We start from the raw sequence: 20,209 nt of genomic DNA, 5'->3' as shown, positions 1-20,209 counted from the left end.
GTTTACTCGGATCAAAGTGTGATTGTGACCGCGATTGATTCATCTTGACGGAGGGTTTCATTCATTGTGGCTCGGTTCGACTCCGTTCGCCTTTTCCCCTCCGCGCCTTCGCTCCATGTGCCGCTCTGTAAACACGGCCCCGCAGGTTGGAGTTGGCAAAGTGCAGATTGCCTTTGCTTTGGGATTTGAATTATGGAGGTAAAATCCTGCTGTCAGAGCCAAGAGACAGTTGGTCTTAGGTTGACATGCGAGCCGAGATCTGATTGGCTCCCCATCCCTCTGCTCTCGGCCATTTATAATTGCATCTAATGGAAGGCTGCAGAAAAACAGCCCCCTCTGCCCAGTTATGTGTTCCTCCACCGTGTCAAGACAACATAGTCCCATTGTCTTTTCTGTATTTTTATTCATTTTGTGCACAATTGTATACGATTATGTAGTCTTAAAATATTTGTATATTTTTTTGCACATATGAGTATTTCTGAATACTCCCCCCATACGGAAAGAAATATCCACCAGAAACCACAATATTAATTTCAGAATTATAACTTATTCATTGGTTGTGCTATTGAAAGCATTTTGTGAACACATTTTATTCAGTTCCTCCCACTGCAGTAATTTGCATGATGACTGTACTCATGTAGACCCACCATTGTTTTTATTTGTTTTATTAAACCTTATGCTCACTTGTGCTGAGTCACATCTCCACTGTCATTTTGAGCGGTTGACCTCAAACATGCACCTTAAGTTTTTTTTTTTTTTTTAAATTTATTTGCTGTTTAGGTACACTGTGTGCACTGCTCAGTCAAGTCGGCTGACTCTGGTACAGCAGATAGAGTAGGTGTGGTCATGTAGCCCCATTGTACAACAGTGTTTTCCACTGTTTCCAGATCAGGAGTTGAGGAGACTTGTGTGCCTGAACGCCTCATGGCCACGTGAGAGAGTCGGTTGTGTTTACAAGCAACCAGGGTGTCAGCCAAGTGTCAGCTTTTTTTTTTTTTTCACGTCAGGTTTACAATAGTCTAATTTACTTCCACATGTAGGGAGTGAAACCATGTCAGCAGCAGTGCTTACCTACATATCTCTCCTCGGTGATAACAGCCACATGCGTTGTGTTTTTACTTAACAGTTATGTGTCATAAGCAGCACAGGTGAAGTGTGTCGCTCTACCTTTGCGGTAAATTACTATTTTTATCATTTAAATATATACGAGTATATGATTGTTGTCTCAGTTGCAACAGCTCCTCCGTGTACGATCATATAGTTTGTTTTGTCCTTACCCTTTTTTTTTTTTTGTATGCATTTTCTCAAAATATTCAAATAACTTTGCTTGCATCCTCTCACTTTTTAAAATTGTTTTTTTTTTTTTTGGAAAAGTTTGCATGATGTATCTACTAATCAGAGATGATAGAACGATCACAGCTCTCTCTCTCTTGCTGTAGGTGTGTTGATATATTGCACTGTGTTGTGACACTTTATTTCCAGCAAAAGTTTGGTCATTGAAGGCAGACTGTTCATCTAGAGGAGTGCTACTTCCACTTGTTGCTTTAAACTTTCAAGGTGTCAGCCTGTCACATATTTTGACAGCTGCCTTGTGGCATCACAACAAGGTAATGGCAGCAAAATAGTTCTGTTCTAAATATTTTAACACAAATTCCCAGATATTCTGTGACTGGACCTCAGCAGCTGCACGCAATATGGTCACATTAACAACCAGACTGATCTTTATTTCTTAAAAAGAAATATATATATATATTTATATATCAAAAATGATGCAGATTGTCATGAGTCCATCTTTCTGTGCTGAGTTTCTTGCTGCGTTTAAAGGAAAGTTAGGATTTCCCTTTTTTGTTTCATTTTGTTACTTCCCGTGTGCAGAGAAGTGTCCATCCCTGAGGCCAGCTTTAAATTTTGGCAAACAGGGCAAACTGACAGAATCTCAGTTAGCGTGGATGGGGGCGCTTTTCTTAGCTGAAGCTCTGCTTTCACCTTTTGGTGATTAGGAAAAATGTTTCATGTTTGCACTACAATGTTGAGCGCTGCTTTAAATGTTCGAGAGCTGTGCTATTAATATCACTTAATAGTAGATGTCCTATTCTTTTTTTTGATGTCATTCATGCTTGAGGTGACCAAACATCATTGTGAGCTCTGAGTAGTTTAAACATTTAAGTCAGTTTCTGGCTGTTGCAGTTGAAACAAAGACAGCAATGTCAGTTTGTGTTCCAGGTGTCAAATCAGAGTTATGAAATCGGAATAAGTGCCTCACCTTTGCTGTAACGTCTAAATGTCTCACGGATCATTGTGCAAAGAAGTGACCTGTCACTTTTCTTGGATTTATGAGTGTGATGATTATCGTAGGTGAGAGGTTTTGTTGACAGTGCTGTATTGGGATTAAAGTACCCATGCAGATGTTAAGATGAAAACAGAGTTGTGATTACAGTGGTTTGTGTTGAGCTTTGTTTGTGTTCATATCTGTGCAACCACATCCACCCATTTTCTTTTTTCTTTTTTTTTTTAAAGCAAAAAGACTAACGCCTATCCCAACACTTTTTCATTACTCTATTTCCATCCATGAAGGTTTGTCACATGAGCTGATGTGCTTTCAGAGCGGCTCTTTGCTAAAGAAGCCACTGATGCTCATTGCACAAGTGGAAGGAGAGTGTCTGGGAAGGTAATTGAACATTTTGGTTGTTAAGCATACTTGAAGGTAGCAGAAACTGTATTTTTGCAGACAGCAAAAGTGCTGTTTGAAGAGCTTATTAGTGTCACTGAATTGGGAATTATTATCAGAATCACTTTAAACTGGAGCTGTAACAGGGGTTTGTTTAGGTGTCGGTGGTGCAGGTGCAGAGAACACATTAACTTAATGCAAATAATCCCAAGACAAGGCGTCTGGAGGTCAGGAGCGCTCACTCAGGGCAAATAGACAGAAATGTGAGGTGAATAGTGTCCGCTTTTGGGACGTAAACCTGGGATGTCACTTGAGGCCACCACTGTGTGTACATTATGTTCTGTCAGAGAACTTGTGTGTTTGATGTTTGACTGCAGAGCTGGATGTGGGAGCCAGTAGACCAAAGTTCAGGTGGAGAGTTTTTTCCACAGGCAACCCTCTGCAGAAGAGCTGTCCACGTTGAGTGCTGTTGGCTGTATTTTAAGCTGTGTGCACACTGAAGGATTTTTACATCTTAACCGTAACAACTGATTTTAAATTTTTTAATCGTAGAACGAAAGAACGCTCACACCACATTCACAGTCAGGACGCAGGGCTGCACACTTGCTGTTTATACTAAACGATGTCAGAGTGGCTCTTCCAGAGACTTGGGGTCTCACAGAAACTCAGAACAGAAACATGGAGGCAGACTGTTGTTGTGAGCTGGTTGCACTTGTGTGTGTTATGTTTTGTGCCAGAAAAACTGCAGATTAAGTCATGGGAGTCAGAAAGTCAGAAAGTGGAAGTGAGTTGGAAGGAAAGTTTTATTGTCAGCATGCAACAGCCAGTCGGTGATGCTTCCCCGTCAGCTTGCTCTCATTGGCTGTTGAAAGTTTGTGCTCAATATTCCATCGCTGTTTCTTTCACACTGCAGGATTTCAGGTTGTAAATATCGAACATGTTTGCTGTTCGAAAGCGGTGAGATGCCTTATCCAGTCAGTCCGATTGTCCAGAGGTGGCGAGTTGGACCAGAAACCTTCCCAGTTATGGTCTAGCGCGGGGTCAGCATTAGTTAAAGTTTATTAAATGCTTCAACTCTCCACTCACTAACAGCGGCGCGATTGGCCTTTTAATTGGCGGCTATATCTCCAGTAATGATTCAATAGATGAGTTTTATAGAGCCATTCACCCGCCGTGGGCCACCTGCTGAAGATGAATTAATGTGTTAATTGAATGGTGGGTAAGGGCTAATATTATGGGTTTTCATCCTCACACCTCACACACAAGCAAATACTCTGAAGTGGATTGTAGTGAGGTTGTTTTGGATGGTATAGCACCAGGTGTTTCCCTCTTGCCGAACATGTGGGAGTGAGCCATCAGGGATGCCCCCTCAGCTCTGCAAGGCTGACTTCTCAAATTGAGTTTGAATGAAGTCGTAATCGAAGACACTTACCAAAAAAAAAAAAAAAAAAAGGAGCACTTGTAAATATTTTTTTGAGAAAGTCCCACAGCTGAAAACATAATGAAAAACACTGAACCAAAGGTGTTAAATTGAATGCTGTGAACAGACGCATACACAGCTCTGGTGCTGGTGTACAGGGGGAGCCCCACTGCAAACTGGAAAGTAGCTTACAAATAAACCATTTCATGACACCTTTATTGTGTCAAAAACTCTCCCAATAAATGAACATGGAATATATTTAATATTTAACAGAGCAAATGTCCTGCCCGGCTTTGCGTTGTTATTCAGAAGTAAAACTAATTCCGGCATTAAACAGAGCAGTATCCATCCCTGTATCAGACAAGAGCTGTGCTAAGTGTGTCATCTGTTTGCAAATATAGTCGAAATTTTATTTGAGATCATAATGGGAATTTGAAAGTATAATGAGAGTCATTGTGACAGAGGGGTTGTCCTTCCTGCTAAAATCTGAGTTCAAAGCCATTACCTTTGTTTTTCTGCCACGAGATTTGAAGTGAACACAAAGAAAAAAGTTGATCCAGGATCAACAGAAAATTAATTTCCCACAAGGGCTGTGACTAATGATTATTTTAATTATCAATTAATCAGCAGAATCCGCTATTAATAATTTAAAATGTCAGAAAACAGCAGAGCATGCCCATTACAAGTTCCCAGACTCCGACATCTTAAAATGTCTGGTTTTGTCAGACAAACAGTCCAGAACCCAGAGAAACTCACTTTACTATCACACAAGTTAAACAGAAACTTTAAATTATCACATTTGACAAACTTGAACCACTGAATTCTTGAACTTTTTCAGGTCTATTGCTGACTATTTTATTAACTAGTTTATCAGGTAAATAATGATTTAAGCCAAAATGCCAGAAATTCCTTTTTTGTAACTTCTTAAAGGCAAATATTTTCACTTTTTTAAAGTCCGATCATCTCTGGATTGTGGACTGTTAATCAGACACCATGAGACATTTTAAATAAATGCCACCTTGGAGTCTGCAAACTTGTAATGTTTTGAGGTTTTCTGACATTTGTAGGCCAAACAATGAACTAAATGAGGAAAATAGACAGATTAATCAATAATTAAAGTAATCGTTACAGGTGTAATTATGAGGACAAATCACATTCACTCAGATGTTTTGTGTTGAAAATGACTCACAGATAATTTTTCTTTCAATCAATCGAGTTAAAGATGGAGAAGGGTTGTAACCAGAGCTTAAACCATTAGTCACTTATTCAAGTAGTTATTATTTCACTTTTCATTCATTTGATAGACTGAATGTTTAATTGGTTTTTAGAATCAAGCATCAATAAATAATGAACATGATCAGTAGTTGCAATGTGTAGTTTTCACACTACTTTGTGAATTGTTTCTAGTCAATAAACACAACACACGTTTTCAAGATTGCACACAGAGCAACTCCCAGCTACTGTTTAGAGTCTTTTCAGTGGATGGTGGGGGGGGGGGGGGGGGGGGAAGACTGAGCATTCAAAAAGGAAGTTCACTATCGGCTTTTTAGTCTGCAATGCTGAGTAATGATTCTCCACAGGCCACATGGACAGCATGCTGCCTCCCGGCAACTCTGTGTGTGTGTGTGTATATCTGTGTGAGAGACTGCATGGCGTGTGTGCCTATGAGGGAGAAACTGTGTCAGTGATACCCAGGGGAGGGGAAGAGGGGTGGGGGGTGTTTTGTGAATGATCTTCGTCTGCCCCTGACAGCTGTGTGTATTTGTGTATAAAGTGCGGCAGTTACTTGGTGGTCGTGTGTGTGTGTGTGTGTGTGTGTGTCTGCCGCTGCCTCAGGAGTCTCTCTGACCTGCTCTTACTCCACGTGTCACCAGCCATCCGTCTTTCTTTAGTAACATTGGCCTTTTTCATCTCGCTGACAGCCACAGACAGCGTTGCGTTTTCCAACTCGGTCTTTTTCCACCGTTTGCCATTGTTTCTTTCCTCAGGAGCATCGTCTTTAAAACTCCTCAATTATCCCTGCAAAGTCTCGATACAGAGACACAGCAGTGAAAAGCCACTGGACTCTTTACAGGTTCATTGATTTCCACAAACTATAGCGAGATATCCAACCGTTGAAATCTTTTATTTAACCACTCAAAAAGTTAATTTACATCCCCGATAGTGAAAATGAGTCTGAATTATTCTTGTGCCCAAAGTTGCACATTGAAAACACATTGGGGAAAAACAAGTTCCTCCATGAACAAATGTCAAACTTAGGCTGTTGCATCGGGGCTTGCTGGAAATGTAAAGGTAATTCATTTCTTCTGACATTTACCTTCTAAAATGCTCCAGATTAGCATAGTAATATCCTTCTCTGAGACTGTGTGAGACTACAGACTTCATTTACATGACGTATGGTGTGTGCCTTTATGGAATAAAGTGGTTAACCTTTAAATGGGTGCAGTTGTTGATACTAGAAGGTAGAGAATGATGCTTCCTCCCAGCTCTCATGCAACGCTCACCTTTGCTCTCTGCTCAAAAACGGAAAGAAAAGAGCCAATCGCTCACATAGAAAGCTGAGAAAAGGGAACACGAGGAACCATTCGTTTTCTCCTTTTATGCCTTTTGTGCGACTCAATCATGACGTTTGTTATTGTGGATTCGGCCCCCTAGTCACAGCCTTGCTTTCTGTTTTGCTGAATGTGTTATGCTCTATTTCAGCCTCTTTTTGAGGTTAATAAAACCAAAGCTGTGGAGTGCTCAGGGTGAGCAGGTAGAGGCTGGGAGGAAAAAAAGAAAAGCTGGTGGAGTGTATTGTAATCTCAGCAAACCGGTGATGGATCGATACTCGGATCCATCACAGATGAATCCAGCGTAAAGCTAACGTTCTAGATATGTATACCACAAGCATAGGAAGATAGTAACTAGTCCTGAAATGATTAGTTAATCAATCAGTTAATTGACTGATATAAAAAGAATTGATCATAACAATGCTGACAACCATTTAAGTCCTGTTAGGAAGCAAACATGAAAACAGTTTAATGGTTACAGCTTCTCAAATATGAATATTTAATGTGATTATCAATACAAATAGAGTTGAAGTTTAATTGATATAGGTGATTATCATAAAGGTAATTGACATCTGTTTTGATCAGTTAATTGTTTTGAGTAATTTCATTCTCCAAATTTCCTGGTTCCAGCCTCTCAAATGCAACTGTTTTCTCGCTTCCTTATCCTTCTCTGATATTCAGCTAAGGATCTTGTTGCTTTTTGCTGTCGCTCGTACAAAAGAAGCAATTTGAATCAGGGCTGCAACTAACAACTCTTTTCATTGTTGATTAATGTGTCAATAACTTTCACAAGTAAGAGACTGATCGTTTGACCTATAAAGTGTCAGAAAAGATTGATAAAATTGCAGTTTCTCACAATTTCCTAATATGGCAACTTAAAATGTTTTTTTTACTCTTCAACCTGCAGTACAAACCCCACAGACGTTCAGTGTCATTTTATGAATCAATCTGTGAATTGGGGGAAAAAGTTGGAAGGTCAATCGATCATGAAAATAATCAGCTGCAGCCGTGGATCTCTCAATCCACAGAACAGTAGCCAGTCACAATTTTTTTAGATTAACCATATAATTTTTTAAGCTGAAATGTCAAAAATTCTCTGGTTCCATTTTGATTGAATCTGTGTTTTGTACTGATGTGACATATGAACTTGTGAATCTCTGCTCCGGGAAAATTGTGATTTTTTTTTTTTTCACCAACAGTTTACAGAAAAAAAAAGATTAGTTAAGAAAATAATCAGCGGGTTAATCAATAATGAAAACAATTGTTAATTGCAGTGCTAAATTGAATCCCATTTGGGTTTTAGACTGCTGGATAAAATTTGAACATTACCTTGGCCTCTGGCAACTTGTGAAGAGCATTTTTTTCCCACTATTTTCTGACTAAAGATTAAAAAGCAATTAAGTGGAGTTTAATCGACAATGAGCATAATCATTAGTTACAGTTAGAGTTTTCATCACGCTCTATAACACACAACTATAACAACAAACAGAGTTCTTACCCATTTTAATGGTTTGAGTCTGAATTTTCCTTTAAAATGTACAGTCCAAAACAAACTTTCTAGCTTTTAAAAACACATACGTTCCAGTGCTCATTTTTATCTGGCCTAAATAATGAATGTGCACTTTTCATAGAAATAGGCCAACGGTAACAAAAGTTTAGATGCCTTCTGTGTCTGTGCAGCAGCGTACCAGGCTTGCAGTTTAGCAGACTGTTTGATACGGAGCCATTGTTTCGCTTTGATTTGATCAGTTGATGGTAGGAGAAAAAAAAAAAAAAGGAGCAGTAGGTGGTCAGCAGGGACACAGTCACACAGACAAAAAGCAGACCAGAAAGGCTGTTCAGTGTCATTGTTTCTGGCCTGTGTGGCAGGTGGCAGTGAGTTATAAGACACAGTATTTGGTGCCAGGCCGATGCTGAGGTTGCGATACTTGAAAGCTATGGAAAAAAGCCGTAACTGTTGTTGGCATGTTCCTCTCTTGACCTGATGATTTGCATGCCTGCCCCTGTGGGGTGATTTGTCAGTGAGCGAGTGCAAATGAACATGGTTTTAACAGTCCAGTTCAGTCCTTCGCTCAGGCCTGAAACAGTTTGGAAACAGTTCTTCGCTGCAACCTGAAAGCTTCTTTCGTCCATGCTGTCGTTTAGATTAAAAGTGCAGAGCTGTGCCACAATGCCCAAAATCAATATTCTGTTTGAATTACAAATCCTTGTCAGATTATGACCAGGCATTTTTTTTCCCCCTCTGGTTGAGTGTTTGTGTGCGTGGAGCAGTCCATGTGACATCAGTGTCAGAGTTGTGACTCTAACCATGAGGCAGGCAGTGACCCAGCCAGGTCCTTAAGTGGCTTCGCCTCATTCAGTAGCCTGGGTATTTTTGGCATAGTAGTGAGTGACACACTTATCGTAATGGGTCGTCCAGGGTGCCAATGGTCAGCCTGAATAAGCATCCTTCTCGGCAGCATGAGCCAAGCCTCGGCAACGTGATGCAACCGATCGCTGTTTTGCCTTTTATTCGTGTAACAAAAAGCCAAAGCACTCGAATGTAACGTGTTGCTTTAACACAAAACAGACAAACAGGAACTTGGCAGTGGAGCTCTTTCTCCGACAAAAGGGTTTCCACACTTGAAAATGATGATTATTTTCTCCCAGCTTTTCAGCATCCATCAGCTTCTACACCTACACCAGCGGTTTTGAAGGGGAAAGTTTGTTGTTTTTGTTCTGTATGCAGGTGCACTATGCAACGCTCGGAGTTTACTGTTATGCCACTGTTAAATGATGAACATCTGGTTTGCCATCTACCGCTTCTCGCCACCATGTGCGCTCTACCCGCTGGCCCTGCTCTCAGCCCTTCTCAGCTCCCAGTCCAAACACCCCTCGCCTCGTCTCACTCCCCGGGAATCAGCCACTGTCACCTGGAAATATAAGTTTGGCCTGACAGGTTGACAGCCGGCAGTCAGGGCGAATGTTCACTCTCTTGTAGCTCTCCAACCTCAACACGCTGACAGGCCAGGCAGCAGCAGGAACCCGCTTTTTCTTTCCTTTTTTTTTTTACTGGACAGTCTCAGCAAACAGCTCTGATCTACCTACCGGGAGATTTTTTTTTTTATAGAACACACTGGCCCTGTCATTGCTGTGCTGTGGGAACTCTTAGCACCTTGCAGCTAGGTTTTTATTCACCAGTAAACAATAACTCACATGTGCTAATCACCACCGCCAGATTGGTACTAATCAGTCCAGTTTCTTCACAACGAAGGACGGTTTTTTTCTGAGTTCTGATGGTGTTTAACTAGAACACATACAGCGGATTGAGAACCCCTCCACTTTATTGTGCTGAAAAGTCAAAAATTAAAGGGGTCTGAATATTTTCTGCTACTTAGAAGTGTTTCTTTCATCTTGTTATGTTAGTTTGTCCATTCGGAAGTTAATATAACACATTATTTCAATTTGAAAAAGGCTGTTTTTTGTATAAATGGGTTACAAAGAGAGTTTGTGAATAGTAAAAACAAAAGTTTTCTGCAACCAGCAGATAAACTGAGCTATTACCATGTCTCTGTTTGACTGCACACAGATGTTCCTGCTAACTGTATAATGTATAGTCCAGTGATGTAGTGTGTAAAGAGAGAGTGGACAAAATCCAAATAGAGGAGGTTGAGATATTCTGATATTTTGGCCTCTGGTACAGGTCACGTTGAATCCTACTCTTTTTATAATTCATCGAACAGCATCTTTTCATCGAACTCCCCCTGTTTGTAATGCAGGTTGCTTTTTTTTTAATAAACATGAAGTTTCAAGCCCAATTCAAGATCACATCATCATTATTATTTCTACAGTCTAAAAAGTTTCATCCAGCTGTTTGACATGACTAATAAACTGACTTTAATGTGTAAGAATGTCTGTGGATTGGCCCTTTAATCTTCATACCAACAAAACGAGCGTGTCCCTGATTTAAAGTACCACACGACTATAAAAGATCATTTTTCACTCTGGAAACAGTTAAGTGACAAAAATCTTGACTCAAGGACCACTTGATATCTTTTTCTGGAACTTTCAACCCTACCTCTGTTTTCCAAGCAGATGGAGCTTGCTCAGGTCTAATAGCGATAGTTCAGTGTGAAAGCTCTGAAAAAGCTATTAAATGAACCTTGAGTTGAGATTTTTTTGTCAACCTGCATTTCCACCTCCGCATTTTATTTCTCTGCATATAATTGTTGGAATGTCAGTGTAAAATGGAAGCTATAGAGAGTCCACTAGCCTGTAAAAGGTTTCTGAAATTCTAGTGCTATCAAGCTAAGTTATAATGGACTTCAGAATATCTCTTAATACATGTGACATGTACCTCTGGCTGCGCGCCTGTGGGAATAAGGTGTCCAGATGTTTTTTTTCCCCCTTTACACCTTTAAAACCAGCTCCAGTCCAATGCAGGCTCACAGAAGTGTTTTTAACTCTCATCTTGTTGTTGTTATTGTCTCTGCTGGTCTGATTAACCTTAAATAGCCATGGGATGTCTTTGTTTCTTCCCCTGTCTCTCTCTGAGATGTGAAAGCTGATTTTCTCATCTGAGAGTGCAACTTCCCTTCTTCCTCTCCTCCCTGAACATCTTTTGAATTCCTTAGAACAGCTGGGTGAACATCTGGGTGAGTAGGGTGCTGCTGCCTCTGTTCGGAGTGGATGATAGCACCAGCAGGCGCAGGCTGCCGCCCCCTCTACCCAACCCAGCTCCTCCTTGCTTTTATCCAGAGTCATGCAGCGGTCATGTCCAAGTAAGAGCTTCTCAGGCTGATGCAGTGGGAAGGCAGACTAATTGCTTAATTGAGAACATGGCTTTTTTGTTTTTGTTTTGTTTTTTTTTCCCCCTCCTAGCCTCTCTCATTTATTCTAGCTCTCAGGTACGGATATTTTCTCAGCTATTTGCTCAGACCAGTTGGCTGTATTTAGCTTTCCTTAAAAGCTCATTTTAACAAGTAGTCTAGATTGTTTTCATGCTGTATGGATCCAGTAAGAGTAAAACTCTGCTCTCGTTGCTGAGACTCTGCTGTGTGTATTCCCCTCTGTGTTTTGGTGTGGTTATTATTTATGAAAAAGATTTTTTTTCTAATAAGGTTGGACGGTGTCAAAATGTGAAGAATTTATTCTAAAGGTTTTATTTAAAGGGTAACATTGCAGCCCTGCTCTGGTCTTGGTCATTATTTATGTAGAAGCTGGGTCAAGACGCTGGTCTTTGCTGAAGTGTAACGTTCAGGGTTGGCAGTCAGTATATTTTGCACACAGTTGTAAAATTTTAATCCTCGTGCTGCTATGATACCTGAGACCCGAGACCTGATACCAAAACAGTACTTCTTTTTTTGATTCTTCGCTTTGAGAGACAAATGTTTTTGTGCAAGACCCCAGTTTTTCATTTAGCAAAAGAAAGTTTGATAATTGTCATTGTAAAAACAAAAACTTAAAACACTGAATGACTGAGAACCATTTTTAATTTCTTACATTCGCCTTCTTTTACTTGCACTTTTCTAAAAAGTTCGTTGAGCAAACAACAAATTGATTAATCAAGAAAATGATCTTTAGATGAACTGATAATGGAAATAATTGCTAGTTGCCGCCCTCAAGAATACAGATCTCATCAGGTGATCTTGGTACCTGACAGTTTTCAAGACTTTGTGCTACAGATAAATTTTGGTTGGTACTCAAAAAAAAAAAAAAAAAAAAAGCAGTGAGGTTCAATACCCAGCCCTAGGTCCTTCCCTTTCTGTAGAGTATCTCACTCTACACTCAATTTAAAGTTAGTCTGCTTTTAAGTCTACAGAGGTGTTGCTTGCATGAGCTCCTCATACATCTGGGAAATTGCAAGGGAGAAAGTGAATGAGGAACGCTGCCCCTTGTCCTGGAGCAAAGTACTTAACCCTTCACTTCTGCAGTGGATATATTCAAAGCTTAAACAGTGAAAGACTGGTCATACTGGGTATCTCCCACTGTGAACGTGGATAACAGCATTAATGTGAGGTAAGCTGATGCTACAGCAAAGTGCACAGATTCATTTGACTTAGAAACAAATCTCGCCCCTCTAAAATCGACAAAGGGTACGATCTCCTGTTACTCTTTGACACGTAATGTGTGTGACTCCGCTGCCGTACAAGGGTGGCCGTAGCCAGCGTGTGTGTGTGTGCTGGTGCGTTGCGTGTCGAAGGGCTTTAACGCAGAACAATGGTGTGTGTGCTGAGCAGAGGCCATGTGGCCGTGTGGCGGATTAAATTAGCAGCAGTTGTTTGTCGTCTGTCCCCCCTCGGTCCATCTGCTCTGCTCGGCCCTGTAGACTCCAGCTCTGCACTCAGGCACTGCTCCAGACCCCTCCCATCGCACCCTCCCCAGCCCCTTACAAATCCCTGTCCCCCATCCCCATGTCACACACAGACACACACAATTTTGAATAGTTGCGATATCCACCAGCAGCTCAGTCATGACACAATATACTCAGTGCAACCTCTTCTGCCAAGAGTGCTCTGGCTTTCCTCTATGCAGATTAGCCATGTGCTAATTGTGATTATTTATTTATTTTTTATGGAAGAGAGAGAAAAAAAAAGGGGAGGGGAGGAGTTTCCTCAGAAATTGATTTGATGACTGAGCTGAAAAAAAAAAAAAGAAACAGTGCTGTGCTGTGAGTTGAGTTGCCATCCAGCGTGCATGTTTGAGTGTTTGAAGATACGTGTGGAAAGTGTGTTATAAACCTTTTGTGTTGAGTGTGGAAAGACTTCAAGAATTCAATTTTGGCTTTTTCATTACAAAAAAACAAAAAACAAAACAAAACAAAAATTAGCAAAAGGCCAGTTTAGCCCTGAACTGACTCTGAGGAGAGGTTTTTAATAGATGTTTATGAGTGTTTTCATAGTAACTTCCTCTCTCAGACATTTGATCTGTGTCTGAAAGCTGTTTCATACTTACAAATGATTGTGTAAACACTGAGTAGTCAAACTACTCTGAATTTATTATTTGCTCTGTATCTCCCGCATGGACAAAATAAGAAGGCAAATATTGGCATAAAACACTGCTTATCAACATTTTACAACCTGAATGATCTATCAGTCTGTCATATAGCTATAAAAAGCTACCACTGACCTTTTGGAGCAAAAATCACTCTTTCACTTGAGACAGTTTCAGAAACAAGCGAGTGGGTTGCTGCAAAGCTCTTTCACCTCCCTTTAATCTGTGTGGGTCAGGAAATCTCCCTACACGTCAGAACTAAAGACATCACGAGTTTTAGTAAGCGATATTCATATTCTGGAAAAATTTAGATTCTCATTTAGGGTTGAAAAGTGAAATTCAAACTTTTATTGGTAGTTTTAAGGCAGAAAAAGTGCCAGTAAGTAAAAAGACATTAAATCAGGTTATGTTGTTCTTGTTATTTATCAGACAGTCTGGACTTTCTCCAAAAGTCATGAAAATCAAACTATTAAGCAATAAAATAGCTTTCATAATGTACTGCAGTGTGTCTAATATAATAATACACGCTATGCTTTGAACTTTCACTACATGCACATGTGTACGTTACGATGTTGATGCTCAGATGACGTACGGCTCTGATTGGAGTAAAATGAATAGTCATAAGAAAGTAATTTGACAGCTACCATAAGATATTTTCAGTGCTTGTAAAATCGAATTGCAAAGCCTAATTTTAGCAGTATGTGGCAGCTGGCAGGTCATCGTGTCAGACCTCTATTGTAGCGATTTTGTGTTGCGCTTGCACTCAGTTTCACAAACCGAATGCCCTGTCATCTTCCCACTGTGTTTTGCCCTCACCTCCTCCAACATTTTCCTCTTGTTACATCAGAAACTAATCACTTTCTGTCCTAGACCTTGAACACCGTACGACCGTGCTGACTTCCAAACCAAAGAATGACACGTTTGACCATTTTCACGTGGTAAAATTTAATTTTTATGCTCTGTGTTAATATTCACTTGTGTATTTTTTCACCTCAAAATGACTTATATCCCATAACTCTAGTCTTTAACGTAATACTACTTTTAATCATGTTTTTATTGGTTAGGATGAAACTCTCAACTCCAACTCTAAAACGTGGTAAAATAAATTTAAATGCCCAAGGAGCATTTACTCAAAAGCAGCATCGCCCCTCTTAAGAGCCACTCATTCTATAACTAAGAGAAAGAGGAACAGAGCCTTCTATAGCAGTCCCTGACCTCTATACACAAGATGCAGTAGAGGTTGTTTAGTGTGGTTAAAACACACACACACACACACACACACACACACACACACACACACACACACACACACACACACACACACACACACACACTCACTGAGGCCTCAGCCAAAGCTCTCTGGGATCTTGGAGGATGTGTAATGGTGTGTCAGATGTGAACAACTTAAGCAATACAAGGAAAATGCTGGTAAACAGATCAATGAAGGGCCGAACAGTAGAATGGCCACAGCTATCTTCCAGCCTGCAGCACACAGATGTGTTAACATGATCGAATGAGGTTGTGGAGTAAAAAAAATACAAAAAAAAAAAAGACCTCTTGAGCAGGTTTACCACCCTGGTGTCCCTGGATTTATGCCAGGCCACAGACCATATACATTTGAAAACATTTAGACATGTCATGAATGTTATTACATAATATTGAGCATGGTCTAGGCAGTAGTCGTACCCATTTGTTATGCGCATATTGGCTTTTTCTTTATTCGACTGAATTTCCTCCACGGTTATGTTGTGGAGTAAAGCATGTAATGACGCAGGTGTGACCATATCCTGAAACAAAGGGACAGCTTCATAAGATTTTGTTTGACTGACCAACAGTCGAAAATACCAAAAATATCCAATTCAAAGTTATTTTAATTTATTACATTATAAGCAGAAAACATTCATATATGAGAGGTTGAAAGTGTGATTTTTTTTTTATCTGTTCTGCTTGAATAAACACTTAAATTACTCATCAATACAATTGTGATCAATTTTCTATCATTGACTAATCAGTTAATCAACTTCAATCAACTTATTACTTTTTATTAAGTTGGGCGGCAATAACTTCCAGTTGAGAAGTTGGAAATAGGGAACGTTGGGAGTTTTTGCTCAGATTATGATTTTAATCATTTATTGATTTTTGTCAAAATAGTTCATCACATCAAATAGTGTTTCAGCTCAATAAGAAAATAAGACGCAAGCTTTGATCATTTGGAATCATCTTTTTAATAATCTGTAAACCCGTCTAAAAGAATTTTATAGTTTGAGTAGGCTAAATGAATAAATTTCCCACAGTGCTTTTTTCAATTTTTACCAATGTTTTCACATAAAAAAGTAACTTCAGTGAATATTTGTGCAAAATATTAGTGAATATTTGCACTAAAAACAGTCAGGCTTTAGTTCAAACATATTATGATTTGGTGTAAGGTACATATTAGTCTAACACTTGTCTATACAGTGCACATTTAGCTTTGCGATCTGATAACCTGGTCAAATGACCACTATCTCCATCTTTAGAGTGGTTGTTAAATGAGACATGAGAGCGAGATGAGAGGTTGTTTTGGAAACGTCAGCACTGATTCTCCACGTGGCTCTGGGAGCTGGAAACCCTGATTGTAGTCGAGCTGTACTTTTCCAGCTCTCTCCCTGCTGAGCCGGGCCCTGAGCTGTCAGGCTTCTTAATGGAAAAGCGGGCACACAGGCTGGTGTAGAAATATTCTCACCGCCGGCAAAATATCGACTGAAATCGGTGAGGAAAAAGGTTGATTGTTTTATGGCTCGGTCATCGCAGCAAGATTTTTGTCTAAATGAGAAATAGATTTTACTTTTTGTGTTGCTGCTTTGTAGTTTGTTAGCATACTAGTCATTTTTCATGAGGATTGGAGGACGTTAGCGGGTGATTCAGGTCTCAGCGGCACACTTTATGGATGGCACAGGAGGCTCTGTCTAACTGCTTAAGCAGCTCATTAGGAAAGAACTATAGCATATTTCTATCCAGTGAAAGAAGTCGCACCAGCCTTGTTTGTGGGAATGTGGAGATTTTTTTTTTGTTGTTGTTGTTCGCCATAATTGGACAAATACACCTGTCTGTCAGGACTGTAAACCAGCCAAAAAATCAAAAGGTGGTGGTCTGCTTCAGTGTTTTCCACCAGTCACGCTAAGGCTGAGCAGTGTGTTGTGTGGACTCCCATCATAGCATGATGTCATTTTTTTTGGGGGGGGGGGGGGGGGGGGGGGCTTTTTGTGTTCTTCTTCGCAGACTGGGGTTAAAAGTGCATTAGAGGTCACAAGAGAGTGCCTGTTACCGTGGCCTGTTACCTCTTCCCCCCACGGTGCGGTCGGTAATGACCCTGGGGAGCATAGTAACACCCCCCCCCACCACCACCCCCTCCCCTTCCTCTTCCCTCCTTTCCTCTACACACACAACATAACACACAACCTAACACACAAATACTCTCCTGAACCTGGAGGAGCTCAGGAGTGTGTGGCCTGGGGGAGGCTGGAGGAAAAACCTGGAGTGGAATATGTTATCTTGGATAATGTTGGTTGACTGCCCTAGCAGCCTGTTGATCCACCCCCCGCTGCCACCCCGCCCCCCCCCCCCCCCCCCCCCCCCCCCCCCCCCAACCTCCAACACCTACAGTCTTCCCCCAACACACACACATATTTTCACACACACACACACACCAGCCTACTGCTGAGCCGCCCCCCACCCGACCTCCTCTCTCTCTCACTGCACCACTGTCATTCATAGAGTGCCAAAGCCTGCTGCTTTATTAAAGCCCAGGAAGAGCAAGGCCTGGCCCAGGTTCAAACAGCAGTGCAGCTGGGACCTGTTACATTTTCGGCAGACTGCCCTCTCCGTCTCGCTGGCTATAAATAGCACCGGTGGTTGTCTCCCTTAACCAAGGAAAAGAGGTTTTTGGGGGAGGAAAAAAAAACACACACACACACACACAGATTAATAACCGTGGGAAGCAATGAAAGCTTTGTGTCTGCTGCCCGAGGTCAGCAGGCCAGGAGGTGTTGCTACTTCAAAGCCCCCATTGTGGCTCATACTTTCAGACACCGCTGCGGTGGGTTTGATGGGAACACACAGGGGCTGCCAGCAGTGTGATGAGTTGATGGCAGCGGCTCACGCCAACCAGTGAGATACCCACACAGCCCTTGTGTGAAATTTTTTTTTTTCAAGTTTTTTTTTTCTGACTACTAGAGGATGACCAGTTCATTATACTGTAATGGAATTACTTTTTTTAATTGTATTTATTTTTTATTACTCTGAAGGAGTGTTGTTTTTGGGCGGGGGATTCCACCAAGCTCATCTCTTACGAACGCACATACCATCAGACACTTTATGACTTTGGCTCCAGCTGTTGACAGGCTACCTCATTATGACCCCCCCCCCCTCTTCCTCCTACGCTTTCTGTTTCCCTCCCCGGCTCTCCAGCCAGAGAAAGCCGTCTGGCCCAGTAACATTGCCTGCCCGGGCCATGTGGATCTCCCCAAGTCCAAGCCGGCCAAGGTCAGCCCCCACCAACACCACTACCCCGGCCTCCATCCTGACGTGGCTCCAGCTGAGGGGTGGGCCCGGCTCCAGCCACCGCAGACACTTCCACTTCCTTAAGCTTATTTTCATAGAAACCCTCCCCAACGTCTCCACCGTAACAGTATCCACCCACTGGCACAATGATCTCCTGGGCAGGGAAACGCTCCTGGCGGATATAGTGGGCTCATTCATTCATTCATGGCCAATTTTTTCCCTTTCTAGTAGGAAAGTAAATCCACTACAGTTTTTTTCCCTCCCCCTCCTGCTTTTTGTTCTATATTTACTTGATTATACTGTGACTGGTTTATGGGATGATGCTTGCACGACACATTGCAATGGAAGAGTCATCATTTGTGTTCATTGCTGAGTAATGCTTTTTCAAGACGACCCACTAAAAGGTTCCAAAATAACTCTGGCTATATTTGACCTGGACTACATTTTCCCATCTTCTCCTGTCACATTACTGGATTCTGAACAATATCCTATAGAGCTTGTTATGGGATGTGACTGCACAGTCTAATAGGGGCAGCAGACTGACTAAAACCATCAGCCCCAAAACTGTGAGTGAATGACAGACAGTTATCTCTAAGGTCAAACTTTTTCATACCGTTTTGATGCCAGACTTGCCAGTTCATCCGTCAGCTGTTTCAGCTCACTGATACACTGTACGTTTTCTCTGTGTCGTCTAGCCTCCAAGCCCAATGGACCAGGTAGGGAAGATGCGCGGCCAACCATATGGAGGACCCAACCCCTACTCCCAGCAGCAACAAGGGCCTCCCACAGGGCCTGGACCCCAGCAGGGAGGCTCTTACCCAGGCCAAGGCTACGGCCCTCAGAGGTATCCTATGGGGATGCAGAGCCGAACACCTGGCGCTATGGGCAGCATGCAGTATGGACAGCAGGTTAGTAATTATTGATCTAGATGACTTTCCCCTCATCTTCGTTGCAGCCTTGTACAACTTCTCTTTACAGGTACAGATCTGCTTGAAAAGGCCAAATATGTTAAACAAACGAGATGCTTCTTTGCACCTTAGTGGCGGAGAGTCTTTAATCAAAACTCCAGCCCAGTGATTTAGATTTAAATTTCTCAAACCACCTGGATGATTGAGATTAACCATTGCAGCTTGCTCACCTCACCTCATTGGGGTGAACAGAAGTTCTTGTTGGTTTATCATCTGCAAAATCACAAACCTTTGCTGATTTTACAGCAGACTTCAGCAGACTGACTCTCAGCAAAACAAGAGCAAATAATCTTTGTTTATTTCCTTATCTTAAGTGGAAACTAAGTTAAAGACAACACATTTATGAGCAGAGATCAGGGCATTTGTCAGTGTGGGTTGAGTTCAAAGTGCAGCATTTGATCAGGATTATGTCTGGGACCAGAGCCATGTTGGTCAAGGTTAAAAGACTGTGTCATGTTCAACATGAGTGTTGCAATCACCAAATATTAAATCACTGTCTAGTATAGTGAGGATCTGAACTCTGATAATAAACTACTGTTTGGGTTGGGAGGGCATCGTATTAAAAACAGTGACGTGGATTTGTCCGGCCCACTTTTGACTCCTGTGCTTGATTAGGGAAGATTGTCCATTCGTGGCAGGACGGCACTCAACGTGTTTTCTACAAGGAACTGCCAAACCATCACTGCAGCCTGTGGTGCTGCTGAATGAGCTAAAGAAAATGATTGGCAAAGGTTTTAATCACCCAACCCAATGCCACATCTCATGTCAGTAACAAGTCTAAACCAGGTAAAACCAATTCACTGTTCAAAGTGAAAGACCTCCTGCCTTAGGAAAAGACATTTATAACAGTGCCATTATGAATTTCTGTGGTATGTAGTCATGGTGCAGGGCCTGGTTTGAAGTCCAGACCTCAAGTTAATCAGTTTTTTATATTCCTGTAAGTTGAGGCACTGGTGCATTTACTTGGTAAGTGACTCAGTGTTACAGGAGTGGTGGAAATGGCGGCATGAAGTACATAGAGTCACTTCATGAAGTGGTCTCATTGAACGTCACACACAAGGTTTGGCAAAGTTTGCATTGGTTCAAAACT

General features: G+C 41.4%; 1 protein-coding gene across 1 annotated transcript in view; it reads left to right on the top strand.

The window, feature by feature from the left end:
- The window catches only part of arid1ab (AT rich interactive domain 1Ab (SWI-like)), a 51,625-nt gene that overhangs the window by 1,893 nt on the left and 29,523 nt on the right, over positions 1–20,209 (top strand). Inside the window, exon 2 of the mRNA XM_041052858.1 lies at positions 18,847–19,059. Coding sequence (XP_040908792.1) covers positions 18,847–19,059 — 213 coding nt within the window. The remainder of the gene's footprint in view (positions 1–18,846; positions 19,060–20,209) is intronic.

This window comes from Toxotes jaculatrix, chromosome 13, assembly GCF_017976425.1.
Source record: "Toxotes jaculatrix isolate fToxJac2 chromosome 13, fToxJac2.pri, whole genome shotgun sequence".
In the NCBI taxonomy this organism is placed as follows: Eukaryota; Metazoa; Chordata; class Actinopteri; family Toxotidae; genus Toxotes; species Toxotes jaculatrix.
This window is presented reverse-complemented; position numbering and strand designations above follow the sequence as displayed.